At 42.4% G+C, this 16,359-nt stretch overlaps 1 protein-coding gene across 3 annotated transcripts in view; it reads left to right on the top strand.

Moving 5' to 3' along the window:
• FILIP1 (filamin A interacting protein 1) overlaps window positions 1-16,359 on the top strand; it is an 82,547-nt gene that overhangs the window by 17,285 nt on the left and 48,903 nt on the right. For all 3 annotated transcript variants that reach the window (XM_048495702.1, XM_048495703.1, XM_048495704.1), the window contains exon 2: window positions 14,878-15,153. In XM_048495702.1, the coding sequence (XP_048351659.1) occupies window positions 14,884-15,153 (270 nt within the window). In that variant the 5' untranslated portion in view covers window positions 14,878-14,883. The remainder of the gene's footprint in view (window positions 1-14,877; window positions 15,154-16,359) is intronic.

Here is a 16,359-nt window from a genome sequence, read left to right on the forward strand (position 1 = left end):
CAAATTAAAAGGAAATTACTTGTAAGAATAATATAGATCATTAACCTTGATTGAGACTTATGATACCTAGGGGAAAATGTGAAAGAAGGCTTAGTTAACATTTTTATATATAGTTGTACAGGACATTTATACAATCTGTTGAAAGTAAACTGGAGTATATTTTATACTATTTAATGCATCTTTCTAATGTAAAGAATTGTGTTGCTTTCATTTATTTTTATCCTGGTTATTTTGGTGTATCCATTTTTGAGGATTACGGTGAACTTTTGGTCTAGTGTCTGGAGCCAGAGCCAGATGGGCTGTAATGGGCTATCCCCTGTAGAGCGATGAGTCTTCAGGGGATAAGCAGAGCCCAGTAAGCCCAGACCAGATTGGGAACCAAAAAGAGCTGGGCTTGGAGCAGCCAGGGCCCCTGCAGGCATTCCAGGGTGAACAACAGGCAGATGAAGACTCAGAGCCAGAAGTGCCTGCAGAAGCCCTGCTCCAGCTCCAGAGACTCAAGCATCTAGCTCACCTGAGCCCATGTGTCAACGAAGACAGAGACACCAAGAGAGACTAGAAATTAAAAGAAAAAGCTAGCTCAGAGGAGACACTTTCTGCAGCGGGGGAAGCAGAGTCTTCACAGGATGAAGCATAACATGCTGGAAGACCCTATATCAAGCAGGCTCACAGAGCATACCAGCCTGGACACAACAAAGCAAGTGACTGCTGCAACATTTCCTCTGACTTGTGGACTCTGTGCATTCTGACCCTCGGACTGGATTTCTGACACTGAAACCTGACTCTCGGACTGGACTCAGCCCCCTGCTGTAACGTGATACCTCTGCCTGGCAGCTCAAGCCAGGACACGGGTGCTTCGATGCCAGTCTCACCACCACTGAAAGAGTGGGGCTACCTTCCCTCAGTAGGGATGAGAGGAGGACATAGGGTGTTTCTACTGCTCCTGAGAGAAGGTGGGTAGTTGTTGCAACTGTGGGGTTAGGCTTCCTCAAGGCAGCAGAATACAATTACCAGCTTCAGGTTGGAAATACCTGGATATTTTGGGGGTGGAGCCCTAAGAGGGTAACATTTGGAGAGGGACTTCAATAGGATAGAAAGAGTCCATTTTCTCCAGGTTAACTGACTTTTGTTGCCTGGAGATCAGTTGTAACAGCAGGAGATCACCAGCTGCCACCTGGAGGTTGGCAACCCTACAGCATAAGCAGGTGATGCGCTGATAATGCCTACCATGCCAGAAACTAGATCTGTGCCTCCATAGCCCAAAAGTGACCTGATGGGGTCAGGCCAGGGATACAGCTGGCCACTAGGGAATGGAGAACATTCTTTTACCTTTTCCAAGGATGGATCAAAAAAATCTGGGATTGGCTCTCCCCCCCCCCCCCATATAAACTATTGGAAGTAGTAGGGACTTGCAGAGGATTTGAAAAACTATTTAAGCTCCTCTGACCCAGGACCAGGGAGGACTTCTCTGTCCAGACAGTTTGCTCAGAGGGAACAGCAAGAAAATGAGGGAAGAGTTCCAGTGGGAGATGGTGCCACTGGGACAAACCCCTTGCCCCTAATAAAGGTTTATTAGGAGCTTATTTCTATTCATGCCATTAATAGCTTCAAGGACTTGTTTCCACACATAAGAATATATTAAAGAGACAGGACGTTTTTCTTGTATATTGTGTGTGTTTATAGATCAACACTTTTTTTATCAAGTGTGTCCAGTATTTCAAGGAAAATGTGGCACGGCCTGGCCAAAGGTGCAAGAGAGTTGTCCTGGCTGTCTGCTGTCATCATTGTATTGCTATAGTTGATAAGTTTGGGTGGGGTCCTGTTACTCTATACTGCCTCTGGTGCTTTAGACAATAAAATATGGTGCTGGATATTATCAGTCTGATGCCTCACCTCAAGACTATAGATGACTTCCCCCAAGAGCATCATATCTCATATAAATGGCTCAGTGGAAACATCTGTATTACATTCAGTGAGAAAATATCTAGTCTAGACCATTACAGCACAGAACCTCTGAGACCTACTCCTGCTTCCAGGAATTTCAATAGTATCTCACAACCCACTGTGTTGAAACCTGCTTAGCAATCTAATTACAACAGTGAAACATTTTTAGATAGAGATTGTCCACCAGAGCTATGAAAGCTGTCCAGTAGCCAGGCCTAAAACTGCGCTGAAAAGGGGTCAAGGACATATTCATTTATTCAGCAAATCGGCTGCATAGAATTAACGAAACAAACACATTTAGTTAGGTAAAAATGACGCTGGTTTCATAACTTCCAAAACAAGTATTGGAATATAGGCCAAGATATGCTTCACACCACAAAATGCTGATCTAAAAATAAAATGAAAAAGATGATACAGAATCCCAACATGGACTAAGCCTTTAATGCACAGAAGCTTCAATGAAGGCAGAGTTTGATCCAAGCTCTGTCTTTGATCATGCAACTGATTAAGCATTTTTAGCATGTTACTTCATTTCCCATGCCCTTTGCCATACATGGATATGCAGAAATGAAAAAAAGGATTATAATGCCATAAGGAATTTTAAGGGCACAGTATGCCCATAAGATTAATCTGCCTTTTCTGTCTCTGTGTGTAAAGTGCTGTCAAGTTGCAGCAGTCTTATGATGACCCTAGCAAGGGGCTTTCAAGGAAAGTGCGAAACAGATGTGGTTTGCCATTTCCTCCTTCGGCAGAGTCTTCCTTGGTGGTCTCCCTTCCAAGTACTCACCCTGCTTAGCTTCTGAAATCTGATGGGATCATGCTATACTATCCTGCCTTCCCCCAGCCTACCTATATGCCATAAAAATAAGTGTGTGTGACAGACACATTTTTTCTGCTGTTCTCGCTCTACTGTGCTGACCAGGGTTATATCCTTTTCAGGATAAAGATGACAGGACATTTGTGAATTCACCCACCATTTCCCGAACTGCTTTGTTCTAGAATGTTCTGCTTGGGTTTTAGTGCGTTTAGTGAGTTTCAGCCCTATCACCAGTCTGGTCCACGTGGGCCAGGGAGCTGAGGAGAGGAAAATAGATCACATGCAAAAAGCAAAATGAATTGTATTAATTTTTTTAAAAAAACAAAGAAATGTTTCTTGCAACCTCTAGTTGCCAATAGCCATAAATCTCAGTGCTGGGTAGCAGAAGTCACATTAATATACTCATTAACTTGATTTGTTATAGTCATAATGTTAATGAAGACCATTCCCAACTTTTAAATTTTTTACAAATAGATCAATAAAACATTTAATATTCATGTTTCTCCTTTAAAGAAACCTACTTTGAGGTACATGTGAGGAAAAAAAATCTTTATACCTCCAAGGATTTAGTAGACTAAAATGATGTCATTGCAAGTCATGCTGCTGCTTTTTCTCAGTTCCAGAACTGCCAAGAGCTACTTCAGGGACCCTAAACTTATAATGTAATCCTAAACAGAGTTACACTCTTTCAAGTCTGCTGGTTTCAATGAATTTAGAAGGGTGCTACTCTACTTAGGACTGCACTGTAAAACTACCCCAGTCCTCCCACAGCTCTCAGGCCTAACACATGAAGGCAAATCACATGAATCACTCAGCACCATGGAATAACAGGTAACTATATAATTAAGTGGGTAGAAGGGTCAAGTAAATACAGATAGTTTCTGCGCAGTTCAGATATCCCAGGTTGAGCGAGAGAAATATCCCGGTCTGGCCAAAAAGTTTGCATGGTTCCCGGTCCTAAATTAGCGGGTCTGTCCCATGATATTTCCCTCATCCTGGGATTTTCAAAAATCGTCAATTTGGCAATTCTTTTCAAAAACATTCCATGGTGAACCTGCTACCATGAAAACATCACAGGAGCAGAAACAGTTTATTTTTCCTGCCCAGCTGCCTGATCTCCCCACCCCGCCACCAGCCCCCTGATCCCCCCACCTGACATCATGTCAGTTTTCAACTCTGCTGAGCCACCGACCATCGCAGTCTGCCCTTCCCAAAATGTTCTCTCAAGCACAATTTCTGCTCATGGTATCAACTGGGTGCCATTTTGCCTGGGTTAATTAGGAGCGGAGTCCCAAAATGTCCCCGTTTTCTTTTTTGTATATGTACTGGTTGCTTGGAGCGCATAGCTAGAGAGATGTGCACTTTGGGCCGAATGTTAGTGGGCATATCACAGGGGGTGGGGGGGTGGAAGTGGGGTCTCTTGTTTTCCACAAAAATATGAGAACATGAGTGGGAATGTGATGTGATGCTGTGCTCCATTGTCTTTTGCTGCCACTTGCTGTGTTGAGGCCTGTGCTAGGCCCTATCCAGAACTAGAAAAAGGGGGGCTTCATTTTCCCCCATTGCTGCCCCAAAACAACAGCCAATCAGAACACAGGGCACTGGGGATGTTTGCGCATGTGCAGATACACTTGTGGTGTAAATATGAAAGACCTGGCTTGTGTGAAACAAACTGGAGTATTTCCTCCCGGTCTTCACTCGATTCCTTCACAGAAACGGGCAGCTATGCGAAGGGAGAAAATGGACCCAGATTGTAAGATACTGATTGTTACCTGGTATAATTGTGCTGTGCAGAACTGACCACAGTGTTTCTGGGTGCAGGCGGGTAGAATTCAAACTGTACAACAAGCCAGAGGGCTTAAGCTGGGTGCAACAAAATCCAATTTAGATTAAAGAAGAATCCTCAATTATAACCAGGGACCAGGGAAATGTCAACAGCCTAGAAATCCATTGAAAGGAAGATAACATTGTAGGGAGTCCTGGGCAATCAGATATGTGGTGAGGTGACAGCAAAGCCACTGTACTGGAGAGCTGGGAGACAGGCAGGCTGAGGTTGAAAAGGGCAGAATAGCAGATGGCTACAATCAATGTCAGAAAGGGAAAAAAGCTGCAATGCTTCCTTTCAGTCCTTTGTAATGTTGTAGTTCCTTTCATCCAATCATTTCCTAACATGGTAACCAAACTATTCCCAGAGCTGTGCCCACATTAAAAGTCCAGCCCAAATGGCACAGCCATTGTTTTTCAGGTTAGGAAACATGGCCTCAGAGTTTCCACTGAGATCCTCTGGATTTTTAAACAATACTGTCTTCCCCTTCCCTTCTCTCCACACTATTCATGACACTGACAGTGTAACAAGTTTGCTTTGGAACACATAAGTATCTTAAAACCCCCATGAATAACCCTTGTTCGTATTACTTCATACGTTTGACAGCATGAGCCTTCTGGAGTGTCTCTCCAGGCCCTGCAGGGGTACGCTAAGTTTGGATAATTCCATTCCATTTTTGTCAGTGTCATTCTGCCATGTTTAGTCTCCATAGCTAACAATGTAAAGAGACCTTGGCACATCAAACCAGTGGGGAGGGGGGAGCAGTGGAGCAATAGCAACACAAGCCAAAGTGGTTATGAAGGCATGCAGTGAATAATATCAGCATTAATGGATGGGTTTTTAAAAATATATATAAGCAGGGAGGCCTTGTGAACTGATAAAAAAAATATGGGAATAAGGGGCAAGTCAGCGACCCAGTGAAGAGTTTTAATATAATTGCTTTATCAAGAGTCATAAGTGTATCATATGCATATGTTAACACACACACAGTATGCTTTTAATTTTTAATCGGGGTTGGGGGTTGGGTTGGGGGGTATCTTGCAAACTTGCCTGTCAAAATGCCTGCCTCACAAAGGAGTTCTCAGGATAGCAAACCAACCAGACATTCGCCTCTCTGGCAGCTTCTACAGTGAGATACATTTTTTGGCCTCAGGAATGGACTCACGGTAACAGAGTATGGATCACGGCCATCCTGAAGGTGCTTTGAGTGATGCGTGAGTCTCTCCAGCCTCTGAGTTGTCACAAAGTGAAAAGTCAGCCTAACCTCTTCCCATTCACTGTGTGCAGGGATAGTCTTAATGAAAAACAGGGCCTGCTGGCCTGCTGAACAGGGAAATGGAAACCCATTAGATCATTACATCATGAGGGTGGTGTGGGCCAGCTCATTTCCCTGTAGAACCAACTTGTTTGTTTTGGGGGGCTTTATGAAAATGTCTGTGACAGGTTTTAATTAATTCTTCTTTGGCACAGACCTGCATCTTATTTTAAGCATGTGTGTATATATACACACAGAGACACCATTGCACACACATGCACACCCAGCATTCTGAATGCTAAAAAGGAACTGGAGGTTCTTCAATCACACTTCCTTTTTTATAACTCAGTTTTCTAAGTAGCCTGAGTGTTGCTTCCATTCAGTAGAGGATATAGGAAGTCAGAAGTGAAGAATTATAAGAAGAAATTAAGGAAATATATAGTGAAATTATCTTTGTAGAAGGAGAGTATTCAGCACTGGTTGAATTTGGATTTTCCAGGTCAGGCACTTTACAAGTGTAGGTAGACTAAATTTTTAATTTTTGTCATAATTAATGTATTCTACCTACTGCTTGCTTTTTTCGTGAGTTGACCTTTTAGTAAATAGTCACTGACTGTGTATAAGTACAATAATAATTATATTAGTGTTGCAAATATTCCTTCTTGTAAATACCATAGATTATGTAATATTTTGAATAGTGCTTCTAGTACTCTTTTGTCTATATATATATTATGGTAATGGTATCATGAAACTGATGTACCTTGATCTTGTACTACTGGTCGCTAACTGTAAATAAAATGACTTTGATTTTCCAGGTTTGGACTATGGGCGTTTTCCCACTTACCTTCTGCCCCGCGCTACTGTAGGCAAGTAGCGAGGGGGCCCCCGGCACTCCCCACTACAGGGGCGGTGACAATGCAGCCGCCCTGCCGCTGTCGCGCCCCCTCAGTGCGCGTCATTCCTGGAGCTCTTCCAAACGGCGCCTGTGAGGAAGCCCGGGCACGCGCCAGAAATGACACGCGCTGAGAGCAGCGCAGGGCATACGGGAAGCGTGGCAAGTGGGGAAACGCCCTATGTGCAAGTATAAGTATATAAGAGATGATCCTGCTGTAGGGAAGGAAAATGGAAGCGTTGACTTTTGGGTCATCCAGTAACCATATTGGCATTTTACAAAGGCTGAAATGTATTATTTTAGAAATTAGTACATATTTTTTTAAATGCTAGGTTCACTGTTGTATTAATAATAATTTATTCAATAAGATTACTAATTTGATCTGATATTGCAGCAATGGAGCAACTATCTGTGAATTAATCATGTGAAAAAATGGATTTTAATACATTCAAATTGTAATATATTCAAATGAATGGAAACAAATTAATTGAATTGTGCCCAGTCTTGGAAATTCTCCTGCTATTCACTGTGGTATCACAGGGCCTTAGGGTGCCATCTCTGGGTTGAGAAATTTGGGGGTAGAACCTGAGTATGGTTTGGGAGGGGAGAAACCAATGCCATAGAGTACCTCAGAGGAACTGATATCTGTAATTTGGAGGTTAATTGTAATTCAGGGGGTGTCTCATTGTCTGAGATTTTGGAAGCACCACAACAACTTACTACCTTACTTTCATTTCTGAAAGTCCATTGAGAGTCCAAGCCAGTGTGGGAATTTGGTTCTTCCAGTTTCACTCACTGCCTAATGGGCTCCATCAGCTATTAAAAAGAGTTTTTGTACGTTAACTCTGCAATCCAGCAACAAAGAGGTGAATGTGAAAACAGCTTTTATGTAGAGTACATTGCTCTATTGGGAATGAAGTGTGTTGACTGTGTATGGATATGGATCTGAATTCTGCACAGCAGAAATAAAATGTCTTTAGGATGTTTTAAAAACCATTTTGGGGAAGAAGTTCACACAGCTCTCCCCCCCCCCACCCCATGTCTTCAAAACATTTGATTTCTCTCAGCCTGCGTTTTTTGAAAATTGCTAAATTAGTGACCTCCCTGCCCCCAACTTGGTTTGAAGAAGTTTCCTGCCTGCTGAGCAAACAAAAGAAGGCAGGAAACACTTTATTTCTCTTTCGTTCATTTTTGCCGCTCGCAACCCAATTTTGTGGGTTGCAGCAAGATTCTCTAAAAGTTCCCCACAAAGGTTTTCTTTGCTTGCAGCTCAATTCACACACGATTTGTGTAAAAAGTAGATGAATGGAGTTTGTTTTGCCTAGTGATCACGCGAACGTGCCATTTTTTTTCCTTTTTTTGTTTTGAGGAGGATGTATGCAAAGCTACACTGACACAATTAGAGAAGATGCAATATGTGCATATTTGTGTCACCGTAGCTTTGCAGAGATCCCCCTCAAAACAAAAAAGGAAAAACGACATGTGTGTGGCATTGCCAGGCAAAACAAACTGTATTCATCTACTTTTTACACAGAAATCGCACACAGATGAGCTGCAAGCAGAGAAACTTCTGTGGAAAACCTTTACCAAATGGCAGAGGCACGGAGAATCTCTGCAGCAGCACACAAAATGGCAGGCACAACTGGGAAACTGACAAGAGCTCCATGCAGTAGGTGAGAAAAAAAGTTCCATTTTGGCTGGCAATCGCTTGTGTTCTCCATGCCGTGGGAACACAAAATGTCAAAATGGATCTTTCTAAAACTTCTGGAGGATGATTTATTTCTGCTGTGCGGAAATCACAGATGTGATACAAAGCACTTTCAGCCATAAGCCATCTGCTGCAGATTTCTTTAACACTTTAACACTGACGTGTACAAACAGAATGGTAACCTTTATTCTCTGTCAGTGTCTTATTGGGGTATGTATACATTTGAGTGCAGCTGGAAAAGGTATATATAGACAAGTATAAAATATCTATCTCTTATAAACACAGTCCAAGTGTACGTTTCTACACCACTGTGTCAGCACTGAGGAGAAAACATAGTAAATACTTTGGCTGAACAGCAATGGCTTTAGTGCAAAATCTGATCTCAGAACAAGCTCATCTTGGCATAATGTTTGCCATTTTACAACTTCTTTTGGAACTGGGAGTATAAGGGTTAGTACTAGAAATATTTTTTATTACTATGTCCAAAGATGAACTATAATTTTCTCACACTGTTTTGATTTTGACAATCATTTTTCAGATATCTCTGAAGTCATAAAATGGCTTTTTATGCATATTACCACATGCTTTTTATTAACAACATTAATAAAATATAAATCCAAAACTCAGCTGATCAAAATCAGATGATGTTCTCGATATTACAAAAATAATCATAGTTCCATTGCATAGATTACTTAGGCAGACCAATCCTGGAATGGCTGTAAAGGACTCCTGCTGCAATTCCACTTGTACTGGAGTATGCTGATTGACATAATACATGAAGGGATAGCATGATGTAAGGATCAGAGTGACTAGCATCTGGGAGACCCATGTTCAATGCCTGCTATATACATTATGCAAAATTTTTGGAAAGAACCATTTTGGCTTTTTTGTTCACATATCACAGAAAAATAAAGTGTTTCTGGCAACAACCGTTCTTCCCTGTTTCACAGGAGGAAAAAAGCCATTGTATCTCCGAAGCTATGGAGACTTGGTATCCAAAGCCTTGCTGATTTTCATATCGTATCTATACAGCTATGAAGATACCTCTCACACACAAAGAAATTAAAAGGAAAAATGACACGTTTGTGTAATTGGCAGACGATACTGACTTTATTAGTGCACAGCAATGATGGAAATTGTGGGTAGCCGCAATGCTAGATGAAGAAATGTTCCCAGAACACTTCAGCGAATGGCAATCAGCATGGAGAAGTGGCAGAAAATAGCAGGTGGCAGGCAGCAGAGATACAAAAGCAAGAGCTTCAGAATTGGGCAGGGGAAACAAAGCACTTCCTGATTTCTGCACAGCAAGCAGGAAATATTTTGAAAACGTTTTGGGAAAGAACATTGCTAGTTTAGTGTTTCCAAATAAAAATGTTTGGGACTGGAATTAAATGTTTCCAAAACGTTTTGAGCTAACATTTTATTTGAGAAACGTTTTATTTGTGTTGTGTGGAAAGGGTCATTGTTACCTTGAAGTCAAAGAAATTGGGAAGGGGGAAATCTTAGAGAAAAAAATATCTTTCAGAAAATACACTACTCCTGTAAAATAACACACTTATAATAAAATTACTGAATCCTACTTTTTAAATGAATGAGGCGAGTTGTGTCCACACATACTGAAGGAAATCTACTGTGAGCCTTCAGTCGCCAGCCACTTTGTAAAGGGGCAGCATGCCCTGTCAACCAGGGACACATTGCCAACTTCTTCCCTCTGGCCTGTGGTGAGCCTTGGCCTAGCGGTGGTGGCCCCAACTCCTTGCCTCATTCCTGGGCAGAGCTGGCCCTCATTCCTGGGGTAGCTGGCCAAATGCAGGTAGCTGGCCCATGTGACCTGGGGGAGTGACACTCTGGGCTCCTGCCTATGAATAAATAATCATGTGCCTTATGAATAAGTAATCATGTGCCTTATGATGGCCTAGACTGGGCCATTTAGGTATATAAAAGGGTTTACACATGCCCTATTTATAGCAGGGTGCCTGACCTTCCCTGCTGTCCTCCAAGTGTTTTTAGAAGTAGGGCCAGTTGGTTTTCAGCTGGCTACTTGAGATATGTGACTGAACTACCTATAGTGAAAAACCACAGTATGCACTTACTTTGAGAGACACAGTATTATAAAATTATATGCCAAAAGTTATGCCAAAAACAAAATAGCCACAAGCAACTAAAATAGCAAGGGAGAAGACTGGAAGGCTTAAAGAGAGATATTTTTCAAGTGGAATCAAATGTGCAACGCTTACATCACATACATGTATATGCATACATTTTTTAACTACATGGCTTATGCATAATATAAAACACTACTAAATAAAAATTTGCAGGTTCAATTGTTCAAGTTTTATGGCTGGATGCATTCTAGCATTTATGAGATTATTTTGTAAACTCTTCAGATTCCAAATCTCTAAAGTTCATGCTGCCTGTGTGCTGTTTGCATAATTAGTGCTAAACCATTACCTATAAAGGGATTATTTTCATATTCAATGCATTAAAGATCTCGTGCAAATGCAATTCACAGATATCATACTGTGCTTATGCTGGAAGATAACAGGTAAAAGCCACAAACTAGCTTTTGTTTTGATTAGCCCTCTTGTGAAGCCTCTGTAAAACTGAAAGTAGAAAGTCATCTTTTCTTTTCATTCAAAACTTACCAGTGCAATTTTCAGAAGGGCATGCATTATCTCTTCTTCATGTCGCTCTATGTTGCTGTGGCTCCATCCGAGCCCTTTTGCCAGTTTTCTCCCCACCCCTTCATGAGACAAAACTGAAAGTGGGAGTCAATGAGAAGAAGGCTTATTTGCATGCAGGCTTTGAGGGTGCTGGGGGACAGCTTGGTGGAAATATCCTTTTGGAAGGGTAGAAAGGGATGAGGGCAAATTACAAAATAATGATTTTCAGATGCCCTGAGGATGCTGGGAAACTATGTAAAATGAAATTGGGACTCACCATAATTTGAAAAGTTTACTGATTGTGGAGATATAAATACCAAGCTGAGTGAGTTTTTTTATATATAGAAAGAAACAGAGGCCCTTTCCACACATGCCGTTCGCACGCTGGCATGCGAGTGGCCGCCATTCCCCCTCCAGCTGGAGAGGCAGCTCCACACGGAGCCGGCCCCCTCCACTCACCGTCCCATCCAGTGTCGCTCTGGAGGGCTGCAGGGCGGCTGCATATCACTTGTGCGGAAAGGGCCACAGAGAGCGCAAGAGCAGGCAAGGAGGAGGAGGCCGATGATGATGAGGGGGGACTACCATGAGGGGGCGCAATCTGGCAGAAGAGGGGGCGGGGCACTATCAGGTGATTTTGCATCCGCCCATATGACTCCCATGGGGAGCGCCCGAGGCATTTGTCCTTTCCTTGTGTTTTGAGCAGCCTCTTCTGCCTCTACATAGGTTCACCTATGCAATAAAAGTAATGAATGCAATAAAAGCAATGGAAAGGAACAAGACCAACAAAAATGCATTGTCATGAGATGACCCTGCCTAGAGAAAAATTATGGGTTGCCTGAGTCATATCTAAGCCAGAGTCACACTTAGCTATAGAGCTTCAGGAGACCAAAATGCAGAATAGATATTTCCACAGACACATGGAGAAAGATGAACTGCAGGAATTGAGCTTGGGAAGATAATAAACCCCCAGAGAATGTTGAGGATGCTCTTTTGACTATATTTACAGACCAAGAAGGAGCATTCGGAATCCACTTTGACTGAAAGAAGTAACTTATCAGGCCTCTCGATACTGAAACCAAGGCATTGGAAGACTGCTGGCAACTCCAAGAAATATATTGTCTATTACTGTGGGTCAAGTTTTTTCTCTCTCTGCTAGAGTGCTGTAAACCCTCTATAAGTCTGAATGTGGCTCAGAGTTTACCATATTTCCCCCCTTTTCCATTACCCTTTTTAATTCAGGCTTCCGTAAATGTACTCTTAGATTAAATGTTGATTGTAGAGACTGTTATTTTTCGGCCTTTTCCCATTACAATATAGCTCCTTCCATCACTCCTTTTTGCAAAGATGTACAAACAATTCATTTAGAAAAGACATGGGAAAATGTGTCTAGTGCTATTATACTTGCTACTACTCTCACTGCCTATCAGTTGTCCCCAGGGGCATTACTTAAATGGTGATTTCATCTGATATTATCCTTCCTCTGTTAAGCAAAATAACATTCTGTATGTAGGTGAACAAACAGTGCAGATCTTGTGAGTCACTATAGAGACAGCTGGCACCAAGTTGTGATTTGAGTCAATGGAGCTGACTCGCTGCGCTTCCGGGCAGAATGTCTAGAGCCAGCCCCTTCCAAGAAAGCTAATCCTCAGGCCATACACAGACATCCATCTTTCAAGAACAATGGCAATGGCTTCCCATGCATTGCTACCATTACACAAAGCCCAGTCTGGTTGCAGGGTCTTGAGAATGATTGAAATGTAATGGAGCAATGAAGGTGGCTTCCAAGAGGGGCTAGCCTGAAAATGCCTGTTCAGTCTTTCTAAAGAAAATGCTCTAGAGATCTACACAGTGCGAGGATGAATGAATGGACCCATTAAAAAGGATGACTCTGAAGAAGAAAATATTCTGAAATGGATTTTGTCCAATAGGATTTTAAAATGCTGTTTCCAGGAAAGTAACAAGTTTTAATTCTGTAAATTGGTGGTGTACCAGAATTTTTTCCTCTTACTCAAAAGCAAAGCAAAAATAAGATGTTAAAATCAGAAATCCACACATCTCCAACCAATCAGAAGACAAATTGACCTTGATTTGATGTGGCAGCTGGTGGGGTTCACTGTGATTGAAAACATGCACTGTAAACTTAGAAGCACAGACCACTGCCATAAGCTGTGGCTACTTCATCTGCAATTGCACATAATGTTGTGGAGTCAAATATGCTGTGGTTAGAAAGGTGGAGAAAACTAGCATCTGACATGATCCTGAGTTTTTTGACAGACTGAGGTAACTGCCGAAGAGGGTAAACATTTAACTGCCGTTACCAGTGTTATCCTTGGTCTGTTCTGTACAGCACAAAAAAGACATCTGTGGGATGTTTTTAAAAAGAGACAACTGCCTCTTTCACTCCACAAACCCAAAACAAGACATCCAGGGAGACATCTTTAAAAAGGCAGCCTCTGGTGTGCTTCCCAGACAGCAAAGATGCCAGAGGGGAAAAGAAGCTGTTTCTCATCTGATCATTTTCTCCCTGGTCAGTTCACCCTCAACTTGCTCCCAACATTTTGTGTGCAGCTGAATGGATTCTCCCTGTTGCCATTTGTTGAAGGTAGCCCCAGGATGTTTGTTCCGCAGCAGGGACATAGTGCCCATGGGGAGGAGGGGGTGTCAAATTAATCTGGGCGCAAAGTTGGGGGGGTGCACAAAATCACCCCCACCCCCTGCTCCCCCACGCCAACCCGGCTCAGAAGGAGGGGAGGCACCTAAATAGAGACTGGGAGGAGGTGCCTGAAGACAGAGCCGGCCTGCTGCCAGGAGCTGGCCTGCTGCCATGGTGCTCATCTGAGCCACCTCCTTCCCTCCCCAGGCCCTTGGGGCTCAGGGCGGCTCGGACAGGCACAGCAGCAGCAGGCCGCCTCCTGGGCTGCCCGCCACGGCACCCTGCCCCCTGCCTTCCTGAAGACCGGCTTCTGCCCTCCCCAGGGCCTGGGGAGGCAGCTTGCAGGGAGGGGGCGGCGGCATGGATGGGCGCCATGGCAGCAGGCTGGACCAGGAGTCGATTTGCCACTGAGTTGCCTGTCTAAGCAGCACCCGAGCACGGGGGGAGGACAGGGGCACCCAGAGCAGGTGTTGTCCCCGGGCGCCATCCCCCCCCAATACGCTTCTGCTCACCAGGCTTTGATCCTAGGCCCCTTTTCAACCCAAAAGTACATAGTTGTACGCAACTCATCCTGATGATTCCGGTTTATATGGGGGGGGGGGGTTAGTCTGAGCGGCTAAGATTCCCTTTGTGTGCGTATCTTCGAAGACAGCTCCTCCAAAATGAAAAAAGAGAAAACTATATATTGCCAGATCACCAGGTTGAGCCCAGTATAGGAGTGGAATGGACCATTGTTGTACTGAACACTGGAACAGATTAAAGAATTGATTTAGTTTGTCATGTGCCTCCTTTTTAATATAATTGTTGCTTTCATAATATTTGCCAAACTTCCAAACTCATTTATAACTTGAAAATATATCTCGCATGAAAGTCCTGGATGCTTGGCAAGAGCTCATGATCCTCCAAATAAATATTTTTGAAATTTTAAAATGGTTAGTGTTAAAATTGTAGCTTCTCTTTTGGATTATGCAAAGTGTCTAATACATTTATTTTGTAGCACTGCCATTGTAAATATGAAGTCTATTTGGATATTTAGATGCGATGATATATGATTTTACCATCATTATTGACATTTTAAAATAAATATTTCTCACGCTATTTAATTTATTTTCCCATATAGGTCAGGATGAGATCCCGAAATCCAGGAGGGGAAAGCTCATCCAATGGGCATTTCTCCAGGTCAAAGCACATTACCAACGCCGCTGAAAATCCAAGCTTGCAGGAAGATGCTAAGAAAAAAAGCAAATGTAATCAAAAAGGAGAGGAGCTCATCTCAGGAGCAGTCAAACAGCACAACAAATTGCCAGCACCTGCTGAGAAGAAAAGCAAGAAATCCATAGAACTTTCTAAAGAGGACATGATTCGGCTACTAAGTATAATGGAAGGAGAATTGCAGGTACCTCAGAAACACTTATCTGCAATTTTTATAAAATTTCTGTTTGTGAACTCTAAAGATAATGCATGCTTTGATACAACAGAACTTTTCTAATGTCTTTCTCTGTTGTGTGATAAGCCGTCTTGAATTTGGTGCAGAATCAGCCTCTTGGGAACCAAGGTTGCCTTCTCCTGACCTTGCAAGAGCTTCTGTAATTTCAAAGCCGTAATTTTGTGCATAGGTGGCTAGTAGTGAGTCACAAAAACTTTCCATGTAAATATGAATAGGTTTTGGCTGCTGTCAGAGTTGCACAGAAAAGACAAACCCAACCAGGAATTCTTTTGTCACTTACTGGTTCTAAAAGCACCACTTAGCCTTCAAACAAGCTTACGGCAGAACTAATCATTACGTGAAGGTCCTTGATTCTTTTCCATGACAGCTCTCGTTTCACAGATAAAGCAGATAGAGATGGTGGCACACTATGTGGAGGATTAGCAGGAGAGGGAGGAACTTTAATTTCCAACCATTTTTGCTCTAACAGAGAGTCTCCTCCTTTTTTTATCCACAGGGATTAAATATAGAGACTTGTCAGATTCCCACTTTATGAAGTATACAGATTGAGCATGGAGTCACCATCCTGCCAAGAGGGAATGGGAGAATCCTTTACCCCTGGGTCCTATTGCCCACCATTACTTAGAGCAGCAGCAGAACAATTTTTTTCTTTAAAAAATGCAGCCTCATATACCGTATGTACTTGTGTATAAGTCGACCCGCATATTAGTCGAGGCACCTAATTTTACCACAAAAAACTGGGAAAACTTATTGACTTACGTATAAGTCGAGGGCGGGAATGCAGCAGCTACTGGTAAATTTCAAAAATAAAAATAGATACCAATAAAATTACATTAATTGAGGCATCAATAGGTTAAATGTTTTTGAATATTTATTTCAAAGAAAAACAGTAAACTAGCTCTGTAAGTGGAAAAGAGGGTCAACAAAAACAATATGGTCTCAACAATAACTTTAAAAGTACAAAAACCTCAGGTCAATCCACAACCAAGCTAAAACACAGGAGTTAAAATCCTTCAAAACTAAATTTTTGGTCAGGGGAGGAATGTTTATGTCAGCAGTACCAACATATCAGAGTATCTTTAGGAGACTCTCCTGATGATACCACCCAGGTTTGGTGAAGTTTAGTTCAGGGGGTCCAAAGTTATGGACCCTCAA

The sequence above is a fragment of the Sphaerodactylus townsendi genome, linkage group LG01 (genome assembly GCF_021028975.2).
Source record: "Sphaerodactylus townsendi isolate TG3544 linkage group LG01, MPM_Stown_v2.3, whole genome shotgun sequence".
Lineage (NCBI taxonomy): Eukaryota > Metazoa > Chordata > Lepidosauria > Squamata > Sphaerodactylidae > Sphaerodactylus > Sphaerodactylus townsendi.